The sequence below is a fragment of the Camelus dromedarius genome, chromosome 31 (genome assembly GCF_036321535.1).
Source record: "Camelus dromedarius isolate mCamDro1 chromosome 31, mCamDro1.pat, whole genome shotgun sequence".
NCBI lineage: Eukaryota > Metazoa > Chordata > Mammalia > Artiodactyla > Camelidae > Camelus > Camelus dromedarius.
The window spans coordinates 9,786,664-9,805,600 of NC_087466.1; the positions used below are offsets into that span (position 1 = coordinate 9,786,664).

Sequence of the window (18,937 nt, forward strand, 5' to 3'; positions counted from 1 at the left end):
CTTGTCACAAGCCATGGAGCTTGGTCACAGCGTGTGACCAACACCAGCCCTCTTGCAGAAGCAAGATGACACTGCACAGCGGCCACATTGTGCATCGCCTCCATGGCTTTTGCTTTTTGCTGTCGGTTCTGCCCAAAATGCTCTCCAGATGCACCCCCTCCCTGAGCTTACAGGCTCTCTGAGGCTGAGAACTAACCGTGGGTACCGCTGGTTCTCTGCTCACCTGGGCCGAGCCTACTGCTGCAGACCCCAGAGAATGCAAATGAACGGTCTGCTTAATGGACGAGCAGATGAATGAATGAATGATGGACACAGGGAGTCCACTTTAATCTAGTTTCAGGCTCTGCAATGATCTCACACATTATGTTACCCTCGACTGTAAGAGAGTCGTTCACCTTGGCTTCACACACATAATAGTCTATGATAGAACACGGCCCCCAGTTACTGGGAAATTCCAAACCTCTCTTCGAGTCTCTGACCCAAGAGCCATCAATAAGCACTTGGGAATCCAGGGGATGTTAACACTGCACAAGACGATTGAGAGAACGCCTGTCAATCACATGCTGTATGAGCTGTCTGCCTGGAGGGCGTCCTTCCTGCTTTACCGGGCTGGCTCCTGCGTGTCCTGGGGTGTTCACTACAGATGTCACCTCCTTCAGGAAGCCCTCCTGGTTAAGGTGCTTTCCTCTAGAGTACCCCAGATAGGACCCAGGGGTAAACCTCTAAGCGTGGTGTTAACTGCTCTACCCTCTAGCAGACCCTGAGCAGAGACTGATCTAGCACACACCCGCACGCAGGAGCTGAGACCGTGTGCCCCACAATTCCCAGCGCTCGACTGTCATCCATCCCATCGTCACCTCCATGGATACGGAGCCCCGGAAACCTTTTCCCAGCCGTGACTCCTGTCCCCGTCGCAGAAGGGAACCACTGTCCCAGCAGACTCACCTTTCCTTACTGGAAAAGTCGACTCCCAGCAAGATACTCTCCTCCGTGTCCTGGCGCCCGCTGCTGTCCACCACCACCATGTACCGCACCCGCTCCGCCCAGGCACTCTCCAAGCGCACGGCCTAGACAGCAGACATGCTCTCACCGCCTGCCCTCCCAGGTGGCGGCCCCTTCCTTCACCAAACGGACACCAAAGACTTTTGTTTTTAACTTTCCCCTGAGAGTTTAGGAATTAACATGAAATTCTTAAGTCTCGTTTACATCCCCAGCACGAGGGACAGTGCCTGGCTCAGAGCAACTCCCAAAGTCTGCTAAATGGGAGAACAAATAAGATCCAGGGAATGACGACTCCAACTTAGCACAGATGGACGCAGAGACCCGATACACCCTTTCTCTGCACCTCCTGGGTTCTGAGGAGCAGACTGAGCTCCAGCTTTTGTAAACAGTTCAGGAGAATCTGCTGTAACGTAAGAGCTCTCCCCCGGCCCCAGTCACCCCCAACCCCTTGCTCATGAGTAATCCCCTGCCAAATTTCACAATGAAAAATTAAAACTTGCCACTCTCGTCTCTTCTTACCAGCTTGATTCTATCTTCACAGCGCAGAAGGTTGATCATTACTTGAAGATGTTGAGGCAAGTCCCCTGTTGGATGGATGAAGAAAGTTTTAAAGAGGTCACCCACCTACCTTCTAGGCAGAAGCCTAGGAGAGGCTGATTTTAAGGGTCTGGAAGAAGACACAGAGGTTAAAATTCCTCTACCTGTGAGAGAAACATCACAAAAACTTAAAGTCTCGATTTCTTTTACTCTGTTCCTGAACATTACATGATGAGGATGAGTCAGATACACAGTTTACTGCCAGGTTTTTAAAAGTTGCTTTTATTTTCTGAAATAATTGCAACACGGGTTTTTTTTTGTTTTTTTTTTTTTAATACAAAATCTGAAAAACACAGACAAGGCAGGAAAAAAATGTTATTAAATCCAAGCAAACGTGACTTTGCATGGTGGGGCAGCAGAAATTACAGACGTGGCTGAAAAAAGGGATTTGCTAAGGGTCGGTCTGAAACAAAAAGGGCTGGGTGTCATTTTTTCCCACTTTAAACTCATCTGCATTTCCCGTAAGAGAAAGCAGTGACCTCTATCACCAGGCAGGGAAGTGTCCCAGTGACCCTACGGAGAGAAGGTACGCGCTGGGTACCCAAAGACATAAACAACAATCTGTCATTTTTTTCTTGCTAAAAATTGTGTACTCTTTTTTGGGGGTTCCCCTTGGTTATTTAAAAGAGGCAGGAATCCGGAGTCGGCTTCTGAACTTCTCTGAGCAGCCCCAGGGTCCCAGGGGTGCCTCTGTGCTGGAGGGAGGGGAGGGGAGTTTCTCAGCGGCGGTGAGTTTCCACAGCCACGAGGGATCAACCTATCCAGAGAAGGGCTGCGTGTCCCGGGCAGAGGGGCCCCCGGAACTGAGCTTCAAAGTTAGCAAGCAGCAAGGGTGGTTCTAATGCCACCTTTTTTTCCTAGCTTATATCTATTTTTAAAACATCTGCATGGGTTTCTTTCTGAAAAAAAGATTCATTTGTCAAATGCTGGTCTAGAAGAAAGTGCAAGTTACAAGTGACTCATGGAAAATCTGTGTTCATTTCAATTTGTGCCACACCTCGAACAGAATTATCTTTTTTTTTTTAAATTACCCTACAGATCACAATTACAACTCTAGAGGGATCAGTATATTGGATTTGTTCCTTTTGCAAAAGGAGCTTTTTAATTTTAGGGGAGATTGACATATGATGCCCAAACTGCATTTCTGGCCTCAAAAAGGAACCAGGTCGTTAGGAACATGCCCTGCTGTCTACCCTCACACAGGATCCCACAGTGGAAAACACCTACACTGGCTTCACGTCCTACAGGGGATGACTTGGAGGTGACGGTTCGCATTAAAGCAGGACACGGAGCAACCTGTTCCCTTCTTGTACCTTACAGCGCCCTCACCTGTCCTGTCTCCACTGTCAGGAGGGCACAGCCCCCGTGGCTGGTTCTTGGTTCACCCGGGCCCCACCACCATCCACTCCCGAGTCACAGAGGCAGCACAGAGATAAAAGCAAAAATAAGCCCCTTGTCTGATGAGTGGCTCAGTGAAAGAGACGTTTCCCACACAGACAGACCCCTTTCAGTGGGACTGTCAGCTGAGACATGGAATTGCTGACAGAGAGAAAATCCCCGCCCCGGCCTGGCATCCACAGACAGGCTCTGCGAGTTGAAGCAGTCTGCACTTGCACAAGGAAGCAGGCAGTCTGAGCCTACAGTACGGGCAGGCCCTGGAAGGAAAGAGTCTCAGCCTGACTGGACTGGCTGACGTGAACAGAATCACTTCTACACGGACAGACTTAACCCTCAACTGTACTCAGCTCGACACGGTACTGACTTTGGGGACTCTGGGTCACCCAGGGGACCTGACATGGAATCCAGGGTGTGCCTGCCCCAGGGTTGTTTACTGAGCATCTGTGGATGGTCGGCAGCCCCCCTGCCTTTCTGAGCTCACCGGCCATTCCAGACCCCAGAGGCAGAAAAGCCCACACACCAGTGTCTTCCTTCCTACTCTTGCGTGTGCTCCAGAGATGCGTGGACCAGCGGGACACAGGGTTCTTACAGAATGGCTTTGCAATCACTTCCCCAAGCTCGCACACCATAGGACAATACTCTGAATTAGAGGAAGGAGTCATTGTACACTTAATAACAGAGGTGAGCACTGGTGGTGCTGTATGTGTTACAGTTAAGACACAAACAACAGTTAAATTCCTAGCAGGGCAGAACCATTGGCAAATGCAAGTTTGCTGTTTATAGCTTTATTGTACAGGAAGACACCGCAGCAATAATTATAGCTACCACGCGCTGAGCACCTGTGAGGAGGTAGGTATGCTATGCACGTAAATTTTAAATTCCACACTGTCAGCGGTACCAATATTTGATGCCCATTATAAAGATTAGGGGGCATGTGATGCCCATTGTCAAGATTAGGAAACTGAGGCTTGGAAAGTGAAGGTGAAGGTTCTCAGTAAAGTTGCTGAACTGGGTTCAGAAGCCAGGTCTATCTGGCTCCAAAGCAAATATTCTTTCCATAAAATGCACTGCCTCCTGGTGCAGGATGATTATTTTCTTAGCTTAAAACAGACCCAAATCTTGATAAGTATCAGTATGTGAAAATACTGATTGAGTCTTGGTGTTTGCTATGAACTGTAAGATAGGAAATTCTAACCTAGGCACTCAGATCCAACATGAGTCTGGATGACTTAAGGTTAGACAAACAAGATGACCAAAGTAACCAAAAAAACCTGGCCCCAACTGCTAGTTGCTTTGACCTGTTGTTCTGAGTCAGAGGCCTTTCCAGCTCCTTTTCAGACCTGGGCTGCCTGTCCAAGAAATGCCCGGAAAGGCGACCCACCAACTACAAAGATGCACTTGTACGCAGGAGCTTCCTCTTTCCAAACTGCCTTCAGTTTCAGAGTCAAGTCATCTAAGAAAACCTGTCTTATTACTGTGTAGGCATCTCTTGTTTGTTTGCTTTTGGACCTCCATGAATACTCGGTTTGATCTCCACTTTATCACCTCTGTCTACTTGCAAAACCCAAATCCACCATTCAAGAATAAAGACTTCCTACTCCGGTACCTGCCCAGGGCTCGCAAAGAAATTCCCCAAATGAGAGTCTTCCAAATGCTCGGAGAAATGACAGACTAGGTATACAGCACCCCAAGGTGGTTATTTTCCAGGGCACAACAGCTGGCTCTAAGGCGTTCTGGTGCATTTGTTAGAAAGTCATCCTGTAACTGAAAGTCTGTAGTGAACAGAGTAGGAGATCTTTACATCTGAACAGAGCGCTTCTGACCTTCTCACACAGACACACGTGGTCCAAGGGCCACGCGCTCCCAGCACTATTGGGAAAACACGTGTGGCCTGCCTGCTCAAGAAAAGAGCCTTGACCTGTACCTGTCATGACAAACCTGGGCTCCACTACTTTCTCTGGCCTTGAAAACCAGCAGGGTGCTCACCACCAGTCACGGAAGGTTCCTCTGTCGCACAGAAAACAAGTCCCAGGGTAAGAGCGTCAATTTAGAGCCATCACCTGCATGCTTGTGGGGATGCTGAAGACTTCGCTGGCCTTGAGGGCTGCTCCCCTGTTGTAAGAAGAGGGCCGCTCCTTTCACCATGAAAAAGCTCTCACTTAAGCTGGGGAAGAACAAAAACCAGAGCACAGTTAGGCGGGCGTTCAGAGGAAAACAGGCATAGACGGGCTGCAAAGGAAAAGCGGGGGAGTGGCATGGAAAACGCAAATGGTGGATCAAAGAGCTTTCATGGGAAATTCACACGGTACTCTCCCCACACCTCTGCAACAAACAAGCCCGGGGAGTCTGCGATAAACTAACGCTTCGAATGAAAACACGCCAGGGTCCGTGTGGGCTCCTCCAGAGCCAAGAGCCCCATCCTGCAGGACACTGTGAAGGGACCTCCCTGTAACACAACATCTTCCAGAAACAGAGACCAGCTCTCTGCTGAGGAGAGGGTGGTTCCCACTGTGAATTTTTCATACTCTTGCTCTTTGTTTCTAAGTCTCTGAACCCTTAACCAAATCTCACTGCTTCTTGGTGTCTTCCCTTTACAGAAGGAAGATGAAATTACACGTTCACTATTTGCAACTTAAGAAGAGTGGGTGGCTGCTGACCAATAACTCGGTCAGGGTTGCTGTGGCAAACCTCAGGAAATCAATCAATTTCTCAGCAGAATGAACCTTTGTTATTTTTTAACTAGCAATAACATGTATATCCAACCTATAATTTAAAAATTACGAAAAAATTTTCATTTTCACAATTTGGCTATCAAAAAAATCTTTAGTTTATGTAGAAATTAAGGCCCTATAAATTGAGAAACTGTATTAGCTATGAACTACTACCAATTATTTAAAAATATCATCAACTCTGAAAACTGCCCATAAGACATACCAAGATTATTCACAGTTTTTTGAAGGGTTGTATCACCTCTAATTATCTTCTTTCTACTTCTTAGCCTCTTCCCAATTTACTCTCTTGAGCACATATTAGCTTTTGTAAATGATTTTTTAATTTCTGAAGTAATATAAAACAGGTACTACACCTTATCCAGGAAAAGACATTTCATTTTTATTAATTTTGTGGAAAGAAGATCAAAGTTCAAATGATAGAACGATAGAGAGGCAGAGTGTTCATTCATTCTCTCGAGCAACCAATGAACAGATAATGATTTGAAGGGAAAATCTCTAAGAAAAAGCAGCCCCCCCTTTTTTTTTAAATAGAAAACAAATCAATTTCTGACAGACAAGGATGTTTTCTGTAATATAAAACAGCAAGGTCACCTCTGCCCCGACAGCTAATGTTAGTAGCTAAAATGTTCTCATCTTGCAATAAAAAAAACTCAGCTGAGTCTAAAAAAAAAATCTAACTCTAGGGCTAAGAAAACTCACCACGTGGACTAGCATTTAAGTCAGCAGCTCCTGGAATCAGAAAAACCGGTTATCTTCTCTACTACTGAGTCTACAATAAAAATCTGTTCACTTTTCTGGTTGAATTCTCAGGGTAAAACATCGTGACGGTTCAAATGTCAACTAATGAGGTTTTAGATCTGCCTTTGAATCACTGACGACCAGTTTTATCTGCTCCCCACACGGACACCTGACGTCCGACCAGCACTTCTTCATCTCTTATTGTATGAGTTCTGCCAAGCCATCCTTTCCACTCTGTGAACCGTGTATCTGTGCGGCAAATTTCAAGTGCCAAGGAGCCCAGGATGATAAATAACGGGGAAAATGAAAAGCATCTTTTTTCTCTGAGTTGCACTCACCCACGGGAGGCAGAAAGCTCCTTAGCATCCACTGGCCCATTGAAAATCCAGGCTGTCTACTTTCAGCAAACTGCAGAATCACCCGACACTTTTCTACCCCTAAACATATCACCCACCCCTTCCTTAAAATCTTACAGCCGAGTCTGTTTTCTGAACTATGCTGTTTTAGACACACACGGGTCACTTACTACTTATCGCCACTGGAGAGAGCTGCCCAAGGGATCCCAAGAATTCATGAAACTACAAACGACATTGAGTTCATCGAAGCAGCTGGGGGAAAAAAACCTTTTGCAAAGCATCGTCAACCTCTTTTTGTTTGAGTTTGAAAAAAAAAAAAAGGGAAAAAACAAATCCATACCGACCAGAAACCCGAGCCCTCTGGAAACAGCCAGCCACTAACGGGGGTGACCTTTGCCTTGGAAATCACGGGCAAAAATCCCCCCTGGTTTCCCTTACACTTCCTTTGGGGGAGAAACAAAAAGGGAACAATGCAAAGGGATAGGCTGGTTTTACCCTGTGATCACTTCCAAGGTCAGGGTTCCTTGGTGTTCCTGAGGCTGACGCAGAATCAGAGCCTCTAGGCTACACACGAAGTCGGGGGCAGTGTGGGCGGGGGCCTGGGAACACTGCCTCTGTGCCCCCTCCCGAAGTCGTTTACTGTAAAGGACCAGATCTGACGCTGCGGGGAAGCCCAGACAGCACGGTATCCCAGGCCCATGGGATGGCCCTGCGTCTGGGGAGACGAATCCAGCAGCAGGGTAACAGTGCTCAATGACTTGGGGCCAAGCGACCAGAGCGCGGCAGTCATGGGATTGATGAAAACAAGACGCAGACACTCTTGGTGAGCCTGTTTCCTCTGTTCTGAGCTCCTCTGGGTCCAGAGCCCCATGTGCCCTCTGGGCAGCCAATGTGAACACTCTCTCCTGCTGCCAGGGCTCCAGGGGGTTCTCTTTGCCAGGCCTCTGATACTGAGAGGTACGGGAACTCGACGCATTGGGGTCTCACGAAAACCCCGCGGGGGAAGGAAGGTCTTTATAAATCCACTTCGGGGATGGCACTGGTACTTTACTAGGTTCTTGGGCCAAGGGAACCAACCCACAAACCACCCATCCCAGCAACAACCAAATCAGCCTTCTCCCCAAAGATGCTGGTGTCCCAAAGAGAGCCACCGAGATGCCAGAAGGTCTAACCCAGGCAAACAAAACGCAAATGTTTTCCACAATTGTCGCTTCAGGAAAAATCGTGACGGGGGATTAAGAACAAGGTCAGCCCCTGCCCCCCATCACTCCCGTCCTCACCACTTTTATCTCTGCAGAACAGACATGCCTCAGATTTGGGTGACGGCCGTTTCAGATGACCCACGACTGTCACTTCTACAGGGCACTGCAGACAGACAGGATCCTCAAGAAAACCCCAGCCCTCAGAGCAGAAACAGCCAGTGTCATCTGGAAACCCACACCCGGGAGGCAAAGAGAAACTGCGGGTGGCGATACATACGAATTTGGCCTGGGAACCTCTGAAGAGCAGAAGTAGTGAGCTGGCCGGAGGGAGATGCAGAAATCAGTCAAGCAGAAAAGGTCCATGACTGCCGTGGTGACATCTTGAATGGCCCCCGGCTCCTGCTTCCACGCCTGCCCTCCGGAGAAGGAGGAAAGTTTGAGAAAGAGGCTGGAGCCCTCCAGCGGGGATGTGCCCTCCTCCGGGTGGCGTGCCCACCCGGACAGCAAATGGCTCTGGTGGAACTCTTGTCTTCCCCCGATACGTGGGTTTAAAAAGGCCCTTGTGCTTGCATATCCCGATGAAAGGGGGCCATTCAGAGGGAGCAAAACAGCTGAAGTTCCTCTAATCACTTTCCTCCTACGGCTTTTCTGTAGGCCCCAGGAACAGGCAATAGGGTGTGTATTAGAAATTGCGAGGAGAAACAGCTGGCGGCCCAGTAACCAGCCCCGAGCAACGAGAACCCCATTCTTGTTCAAATCGACATACTGAACGATTTCTATTTCTTTCAAATCACCATCCATTCACCCAACAGTGACCGTGGGCAGCTGCCACGGTTATTCGGTATTTTCAGAAGCACAGTTACATTCTGGAAATGTTTCTGTCATGCTAATCGCCCCCCGAGGAGGCAAATCTGAGGTTGGGCGGGGGATGGCACTCCAGGTAGAGGGAACCTTGTGCGAGTGTGCACACACACGGAAGGTGCACTGAGAACCTCATGCAAGGGCCCCAGGGCGGGCTGCTGAGGGGAAGCAGGTGCAGGACTGGGAGGACCTGGGACAGGGCCCCAGAACCCACCCCGAAACCCACCAAGCTGAGAGCAGGCTGTGCTTTCATGATTCTTTCTGCAGATGAAATAAACTAAGGATGCTACTAACCATCACGCAGGGCAGGATGGGATGAGAACCCTAAGAGAGGAACCCTGTAGGGTTCGGAAGAGGGCAGAGAGAGCGACTAACTGGTGGGTTCTGGAACATTCTGTGAAGAGAGGGGCACTGAGGAGACTTCTGGGAGGGCCTCGTCTGGAAGGTTCCTCCAGCTCCCAAATGACTGATTAGTCCCCATAAGAGGATTAAGTGAAACACATACTACAAATATTCTTATATTGCAGCTGAGCAAACTACAGTCACAAGAGTGTGGTCTGTACGAGATGGGACAAGACCCCCATCTCTCGGGCCGACGCCCCCCTCCTTAACCCCTGGGATGGACTCGCCCCTGCCCGTCCAGAGTAAAATTGAGAGAGGAGACCCTGCGGCCACCTCTGCCCGTGCCCACCCTGACGGCTGAGAAGTAGGGACACGGCCCCGTCCTCGGTCCTTCATCCCAGAGTGCGAATGCATCATGCACAGGACAGAGAGAAGGAAGGATGCAGTGAGACACGCTCAGGAGGAGAAGCCCTGGCGTGAGCCCTGGGGACAAGCAGAGGGCTGGGGGGACCACCGCCACCACCCGCCCACTGCCACCATCAGTTAAGGAACAGGACACATCACTCGGTCTTTCTGGACTGAACGGGACGCCTGGGGGTTAGTTCTTGGAGCGGCACAGCCACGCTGGTCAAGGAGCTGCTTCTCACCGACAGCTCCGCTGCTGACCGAGCACCGGCCCCATGGCAGAGGCGGGACCGGGCTCTCAGCCATGCCACAGCATCGAACTCCCCAGCCCTGCGGGGAAGGCCTTCTTCCCTCTCCCTGACAAATGAAGGAAGCCAGTCCAGCTCCTAAGAGCATCCCGGGGAACCTCCTTTTTAACAAACTCCCTTAGTGACTCTAGTGCACATCAAAGTTTAAGAAAACAGTGGTGGGGGGAGATAAATTGGCAGTCTGAGATCAGCAGATACAAACTACTACACACAGAATGAATAAACAAGGCCCTACTGTACAGCACAGGGAACTATATTCAATAGCTTGTAATAACCTATAATGGAAAAGAATATGAAAGAGAATATACAAATGTATAATCAAATTACTCTGCTGTACACCAGAAACTAACACAACGTAGTAAATCAACTCTACTTCAATTAAAAAAGAAACAAATAAAATAAAATGTCATCATCACATTCCTAACGTTTATGAGTGGCTGCCAGGACTTTGAAATGAAATTTTAAATACTGCCTGCCCTCTAAAAAAAGAAAAGAAAATACACTGGTCTGGGAATCCCTGTTTCTGGGTTCTAATGGATCGTCTATTTATACACATTTTGTGATATTCACTTACAAGATTCTGTTCATTCAATCTAACAGCCAAGTTATTTGCAGACTAAGGAGGACCGTGCTAAGCCAAGCCTGCCCAAGCGTCGACAGGGCAAAGATAATGATCTGATCCTCTTTAAAGGATGGGTATATGTCGGGGCAGTTTGGGTGTGTGCTGTGCCACTTAGAAACATAACTCCTCGGGAAAGGGAAATATGAGGTGCAGAAACATCACGCTACAGAATACTATGCTGACGCCCCTCATCTCCAACTGGCTATACATCTGAAGAACCTACAAGACTCCTAAAACATATTCATGCCCAGGTCTCACGTCGTCCGATACTAACTTGGAGGGTCGGCAATGAGTCTTGGGCAACTGCTTTTTGAAAAGTTCCACAAGTGCTTCTGATGCCCAGTTATTGTTAAGAAGCCCTGAACTTAACAATGACAGAAGACACAGAGAAAACTGGCTCCCCTCATGGCCTTCACAAGGATACCTTACACACAGTAGGTACACGATAAATGTTTTTGCTGGTGAAAGACAACAATAAAAACACGCGATCCCTTGGAAGGAAATTAACAGAATTAGGTGCAATGACAGGAGGTCAGGTTGGGTCAAAAAAAAAAAAAAACCAATACCCTCCTTGGAAGCAGCAAAGCCGGTTAGCAGGTAACTGCACGGGCCCATCTTCTACCAAAGACTTTCAGACTCACAGGTGTTCCTGCCCTTGAAAGGCAGCCCTGAGTTACAACAATAGGGGGTGACAGCGATACCTCTGCTAAGTTCCACTGCTGACAAAGCACTCTGGTTACTGTCAGCCCACGTGCTCGTCACAAAACTCTTCAATGTGGACTGAGTAGGCACTATTATACTCATTTTACAGATGAGGAAACAGGAAGTTACTTAACTGGTTATGATGTTAGGATTTCTGACACTACATCTCACAAAAAAGAGAGAGAAGAAAAAACCCACAGAAAATATCAGCCTATATTATAGGTTCTAAAAAGGGTCCAAACTGACTGGACTGGTTGAAACGAACTGAACGACTCTTGCATGGACAGAATTAATCTTCAATCTGCACAGTGATTACTGAGTAGACTGTGGTTGGTCCAGTGGACCTGACGATAACTCTAGGGAAAAAAAAATGGAATGCACGTAAAGCTGTCACTACAGAAAAGGTGGTGCCCATGAACACTCCCAAGAGGATGTTCCAGTAATTTCATTTAGGTTAACAAATACTGACTGTGCCTCCACCGCGCCGGGTCAATGCTAAGCCCTGGGGATTCAGAAACAAAACAGACCCGGTTTCTGCCCTGGAGCAACATTACAGACACAGGGCAGTGATGCAGGGTAACGCAGCAGGCCCCAAGATGCAGGAGGGTACAGGGTACCGGAGATGCACACACACAGAGACACACTCAGGAGAGATGCCCAGCCTGGCCTGGGGGTCCAGGGAGATCCCCCTGAAAGAAACCCCACCAAGCTGGGCCTTGAAGGACCAGTAAACAGAGACAAAGAGAACGGTGAGCAGGAGAGTAGGAAGATTATGTACGTGTACTCTACAGCAAACAGGAGGATTTGGTCTCTGTTGTAAGAGGCCCCACTGGCAATTTACCAATGTCTATTTGGGTTTATAAGTCAGTTCCTTATAAGTCTGGTTAATAGGAGTTGATTCCTCAGAGCTCGCTCATCCTTGGGTGAACTAATGCTCAAGTTTCAGAATGTGAGAGCTGAGCACCAAACCTTGGGCTTGTGGTTGAGCCATAAGTTCTTGGCACCCAAATGCCTGGTGCCCCATAGGCACTCAATGAGTGTTGTTTTAAATAAGTCAATGGTACCTCTAATCTGAATGGAGCTTTATAACTGACAGACAGCTTGCCCCTACGTTTCTTCACTTAATTCTTACAACTCCACTCTTTGGATGGAAGAACCAAAACAAAGATAAATGGTGTGTCTGTGGTCACTTGGCTAATAAGGGGCAGGACAGGATGGACAGGCTCCAAGTTCAGGGCTCTCCCTCCAGAATCCTGAGGTCAGAGGACAGGATGGTCTGACTTGCGGGACCAGAAGCAGCAGGTAAAGCTGGACGGATGCAGGTCTACCTCAAAACAACCACTGGTGATGGCTGAGGGGGATTCAAAACCCCACTCCTGGTTCTGATAAGGATGGAAAGGAGAGCGAAGACTTACTATCTGGAGTCAGCTCAGCAGCTCAGCAGCTCAGCAGTCTCAGTGGAGACGGGAAACTCTCTCCACTGCTCTCCCATGGGCGCATCCCTCATTTTGAATTTGAGGTCACAAGGTCCAAAGACCCCAAGCTGTACCAAGGCCTTCTTATTTTAATTTTGTGCTTTACAGGCTGATTCAGCAAGGCCTTATCCCAAACACTGTCCTCCGGGCCTCAGCAAACAAACAACTCACCTGACAGGCCTATCGGCCGGAGCCCCACCAGCACTCCCCTCCACACATAATGCTGAGAACGGGGAAATTCCAGCTCTGCAGGACGTGAGACTCGGGGAACGGGGTCACGGGCAAGAAATGCTGGCGGGGCTCATTACAAACGTCTGTGCTGCTGGGGCATGTATTGTTTGGCTAGAAGGCGTAGGCTTCGCTCAGAGAGAAGGAATGTCCAGAAGTATTTCGGACAGTCAGAGGCATTCTCTGGAGCCAGCTACCCAGCTCTCCTTCACACCGACGGGTGGGAGCAACCAGCTGAAAGCACCAGCAAGCCTGCAAAAGCAGGATTCACACTCACTCCCTGCATAAATAAGCCAGCAAATCCCATGCCTTGACATGGCTCCACACACCTTAGGAGATCCTTGACCTTCAGGCCCCAGCTGAGGAGCTGGAGCCAGTGCCGTCTCCCTCTGTACAGCTGGTACACCAGGACCGAAGCCCTCTTCGTGGAGGCAGAGGGAGGAAGGCTGCCTGCCTTGTACAAGAGATATGATGGCAGCCACGACAATCTAGCCTGCCAGAAACAACAGGCACATGAAGGAAATATTTTTGCAACAAGTCAAAAATTCCAAGAACAGACTGATTGTCTCAATTGTCCCAGGTTCTTAGCCCTGTCTTTGGGATGTAGTCCCCTCCCATATTCAAGAGTCACCAAGTCCTGCTGTTTCCAGAGTGCCCCTTCCTTCCTGGTCCCCCATCCCCGTAAGCCAGGCAACACCCACTCACTGTGTGCCCGGCTCTGTGCTGGGTACTCAGTGTCCCTGAGGGGCAGTGCTGTCCAGGACAAAGGACTCTCCACCTTCACCATCCAATATGGCATCCACTAGCCACAGGGGCCTATGTTCTGAACACCTGAAATAAATGTGGTGAGTGTGACCGATGAGCTGAATTTGTCACTTTATTTCATTTTAATTAAACCTGAATTAGCCACGTGCGGCTAGCAGCTATGATACAGGACAGCACACTTCCCAAGCTCTGCATTCAGCTGTCAGATTTTTAGGTCCTGCACAGCTTCTAGTCCCATCGATCAATCATTCCTTCCAATTATTGTTCACCTGGGTTAAATTGCTTGGTAAACACCTCATTTAAATTCTTTAAAAATTGAAACTGACCTACAACACTGTTAGTTTCAGGCACACAACAGAGCAATTTGCTGTTTCCATGCATTGCCAGATGATCACCACCCGCCTTGGTTTCAAAATTCCAGTCTCCAACTAAAAAGAACTAGGGCTCCGTGGAGAAATGATAGATTCCAGAGATGGGGTTAGGAAAGTATACGATGAGGTCTGCCATCTGGTGTCAGAAAATGAGGCAGTGCTTAATGTGGACACATCCAGGGACAGGGAAGCCAGCCTGAATGAGATCCCCACTGGCCAAACTGGGGACAATTTGAATCTTGAAGTCAAGAATATAATTAACAGACTATGAACCGCTGCACGAAGCAGACAAACCTGAGTCCACACAGATATAAATAAACAGAAAAACTGAGGGAGGAAGGATACTGACCTTATTTCAAAGTACCCCTCAAGAAACACTTTTTTTTTTAGGCGGGGGAAGGTAATTAGGTTTGTTTATTTTTAATGGAGGTACTGGGGATGGAACCCAGGACCTCAGGCACGCTAAGCGGGTGCTCTACCACTGAGCCATACCCTCCCCCAAGAAACACTTCTTAATGATAGAAGGGAAAAGAATAATTGTGCAGCAAAGAAGCCAGGCAAAACCCACCTGATGACAACAGTGACCATCACTGGTGATGGGACACATCGAAGTCATCTGCCACCTGGTGGGATCTGATGAGGACAGCATTGCACAACCCAAATCTAATCACAAGGGAACGTAAGACAAACCCAAAGTGATGGACTTTCTACAAAATGATGAGACTGTCCCTTCAAAAGTGTCCAGATCACGAGAGTCAAAGAAAGTCTAAGGACGTCTCAGACTGAAGGAGACTTGGGACACAGGACAAGTACACGCAGCAGGTGATCCTGACCTGGGTCCTTTACTATGAAGGATCTTGCTGGGATGAGGATCAGGTGGTAGTGATGTGTCAGGGTCAAGGGTCAATGGCCTCCTCTGTAGAACCTCCTTGCCTGTATTCAAATTACTTTTTTAAAATTCCACTTAAATGGATTTTGGCAAAGCACTCCTTGAAATTTTTCTTCATTGGCCAGTGATAAACGCTTAAGACCCACTTAACTCAACATCATCACTGGCACACGTTGTGGCTTTCCCCTTCCCTCTCCTGGACACTCTCACCCTCACCACCCAAGATCTCTCCTTGCCTTAGGACCACCTCCCTCTGTGTTTCCAGAACAGCGGCAGCCTCACTTTGTGCGTGAGGGTGAGGCAATGGAGGATGATGGGAAACTCCACTCTCCTGGTCCTTCTCAGTCTATGTGTGTCCCGATTTTGAAGGCTTTCCACACACACAGCCCCGGCCCACGTAAGACCTAATTTTAGCGTTTTCCTGCTCTGAGACCACACTTTTGGAAAAGCAGGGGGCCGACCTGCCCGGGCGAGCCTCCCATTGTGACAGGCATGCGAAGTCAGGATGCGGCAGGCCGTCAGGATGTGACTCAGCATCCTGTTTGCAACGGCTGGGGCGGCCGGCAGTGTTGGCACCAAGCGCTGCCGCTGACTTCACCTCTCAAGACCACAAAATACTCAGGTTAATTGGCCACAGCATCAGCTCCCCCTGTGGGCTGCAGGCCCAAACCTAAGACAACCTGCTCGTCCGCCCATCACACTGGGTCTCCTCAAAAACACCCACCCACGGCATCTACTAGGAATTTTAAGGACACCATGAATCATGCAACTGATCTTGTTTCTCTCTTTGCTTTGACTCCTAGGAAGCTCAAAGTCAGATGTGTAGTCAAACTCCAGCAACTATACCAATGCTATGCCATGCATGCGACATACAAACCTTCCCCGACTTCATCTTATTTTCCCCTATGTTCTCCATGTCCCACTTTTCCAATTTTAAATTCTATTGTTTTCTATAAGTTTTATAGACTGTTTCAAATCCCTTTTGGACAGAGTTATATGGTAGGCACAGCACGCACATGTTACCTCTGGAGGGTAAGAATTCTTTTTTTACTTAACATGGAATCCCCCAAATTCCCAGCATTCCGCCCAGAACCCAACACAGATAGAGGCACCAAATTTACACTGGCTGAATTGCAGAAGCAAATAACTAAAAAAAACTGCCTCGGTTACCAGGTGGCTTCATGGGACACTTCTCCCTCCCACCACGTGCAGGTGGTGGGACTTGCACGGGGGTGCGCAGGGCTTGGGGAACCCTCTCATCACGTGGTTCAGTGGCCTCCACTCCAGACCCAAATAGCCACTCCCAGCTTCCACCTGATCAGATGCCATGCAGAACACCGGGCCTGGACCTCTGGGAGGAAGTGACAAGCGACTTCCAGAGACGGCAGCCTGCCTGCCTCTTTCCAAACCACACCAATCCTCCCTTGTGGGATTCTTACTGGATCCCAACATGGGGAATCGCACCTTGAGTGATCTTGGCAAGGACGTGCTGAGGCTGACCGGGAATCACTCAAGCGCAGGGCGGCCCCCAGCACGGAGAGTCCCAGAATTTCCTTCTTTGAAACAAAGTCTTTTTAAAACGAGCTTCAGAAGTAGCCATTCAAGGGGAGGAAAAAGAAAATATTTTAAAAATCTGTAAAAAAGTAAAATAAAATAAATAAATCACACAAGACATGGTGCTTCCCAGACAGAAGTCTAGTACCAGGCTCAGTGTAACTTGGAGGGAAATAGGTCAAGCATTGGCTGTTTTTTCCCTTGGGATCCATGTGTCGACATTTTGGTCGCTGGTCTGGAATCCCTCTCCAAAGGGGAAGACGGTCAGGAAGGCAGCAGAAGGGACTCTCGCTCCTCACCACGAACAAGAGTACCTGCCATGTGCTGGGCGAGGACCAGACACTTACTCACGGCATGAGACTCCCTCTCAGCCTCACCAAAGCACCCTGAATTGAGGAGGACTTTTCCTGGTTCGGGGAGGCCCAGTGGCTGGCCCGAGGTCACAGTCACAATCATGGGGTGCGGTATGGACTGGACGCAGAGGCCCTGCTCGTCCAGGCACAGCCCACCCGCAGGTCTCAGTAATTTACATGGACGTCTCCCGCATCACTGAGACTCACCCCCACGCCGCAGGGCAAGTTTTCCCATCAGCATTTCACCTCTGCCGAGCGAACCATCACCAGTGCTCACCACGCCCCAGAGTGGGAGCCTCGCAGGCCAGACTCCAGTCCTGGCCCTCCACCCCACCCCGCCCAATCACTCAGCTCACCCTCAAAGTGGCTCCTCCTGCCTCTGATTAATCCTATTTTGATTAATCCTGTTTTCTTCGTGCAGCCTTCCTCAAAGCAGAAAGAGGCCTGTGAATGTCCTCCTAGTCTTAGGAATGTCCTAACAAGCTGTCCAAATCCAAAGACCTGACTGCAGCACAACACATGCCAAAGACCACCTTGAAAGGTGGGAGTCCCTTCTTTCTAGACGGCCGCTCCCTGCGTGTGGCCCTGCTCCTCGGGCGAAGCGTGCCTGGCCCCACGCTCGCTGAGGGGAAGTGGGTCTGAGCAGAGGGTCCACTTCCTCTCGGAGGCCACACCACTTCTCGCCATCTCAGGGTGACTCGGCGAGACGCCCCCCACACAGTCTGACCTTGCTCTCTGCACCAGAATAAGGGAGAGACTCTGGATAGTCTGTTACAGATCTACAGGGAATGATGAGAAGCGGTAACAATGCACACAGAACTAGTCTGACGGGGTGAGGACTCTCATTCCTGGATTTGGGAGCCACAACCCGATCTCTTTACAAAGAAGGAAGTGGGGGCCCAGAGCCCTGATCTAAGGCGGCACAGCAGATGACACATCTCAGGACAGAACCTGGGCTTCTGACCCCCTCCCATAGCTCTGCTCCACTTACCACGAGGGTGCTCACGGGTACCCCTGTCGCCTTTGAAGAAAGAGCTCGCACGAGCATTCTTGGTGTGCACACATGCTCCCCTGGTGTGCTAAGTACACAGGAAGAATGAGACCAGGGCCTCGGGGCAATCTTTTGAAGTCTAAGTACTGGTATTTGGAAAGTTTAATGAAACCTACTAGACTCTGAGCAAAATTCATTTTAAGTTAACCTTAATAAGTTTAATTACGTTCCAACAGAATCAAATTAACTCTTCACTTCTGTCCTCACATGTCCCTGCTCTGGGGTGAGTTTTCCAACACCAACAAAAAATAGTTAACTCATCCTGAAGGCATATTCTGATTTTAAAATCAAATGTTCCAACAAACTGCCAGGAATAATCCCTGAGTTAAACCGATAAGGGATAGCAAAACAGGACGGCGGCCCCAGGATGTTGAAAGTTCATGCACCAGCTGCCTATAAAGCCATGGGGGAGCGCAGGGAGCGTGGGGGGGGGGGGGCAGACAGCAAGGGATGAGCTGAACACAAGCTCACAGGTCCCCTGGGAAGGACTGGAGCAGAAAGGAAGGGACACAGGTTTCTAAGTCCCAGTGACCCATGTTTAAACCCTGGCTCGGGCCCCTCAGAAGGACAGTGCCCCACAATGAGGCAGACACCTGCTCTGGAGGGTCATGGTGATGACAAAAACGTGCCCAGGTGCACGAATCCCAGTGCCTGTACCCACAGGCCCCCAGTAAATGAGCTGGTACTGTTGTCCCTGGGTGTGCGGGAAGGGGCGTTGACTGCAACTGTCCGTCTAAGTGGGGTGCGGGGGTCAGGAGGCAGGCCTGGCCTAAAGCTCACCAATGGCGGTAGGGCCTCTGAGGCTCAGGCTGCAAGCTTGGACGGCGAAGCCACGGGCCCTCTGGGAGGAGCCGGGAGGAGGGCTGCAGAGGCGGCTGCGAAGCAGAATGAGGCTGGGGACCTCTCAGAGGCTCTGTCTTCCCATCCAGGGAATGGGAACAGAACTGGTGCCATCCTTGCAGGATCTGTGCACAGACTACGTGAAA

At 49.3% G+C, this 18,937-nt stretch overlaps 1 protein-coding gene across 3 annotated transcripts in view; it reads right to left on the reverse strand.

The window, feature by feature from the left end:
* SSH1 (slingshot protein phosphatase 1) overlaps positions 1-18,937 on the reverse strand; it is a 61,417-nt gene that overhangs the window by 29,492 nt on the left and 12,988 nt on the right. The window contains exons 1-4 of one of the 3 annotated variants that reach the window (XM_031442912.2): positions 8,303-9,487; positions 5,058-5,161; positions 1,522-1,586; positions 946-1,067 (exon numbers count right to left, since the gene is read on the reverse strand). In XM_031442912.2, coding sequence (XP_031298772.2) covers positions 946-1,067; positions 1,522-1,586; positions 5,058-5,161; positions 8,303-8,826 — 815 coding nt within the window. In that variant the 5' untranslated portion in view covers positions 8,827-9,487. Of the gene's footprint in view, positions 1-945; positions 1,068-1,502; positions 1,587-5,057; positions 5,162-8,302; positions 9,488-18,937 lie in introns of those variants that run through there. The other 2 variants (XM_064481133.1, XM_064481134.1) reach the window with 2 other exon arrangements.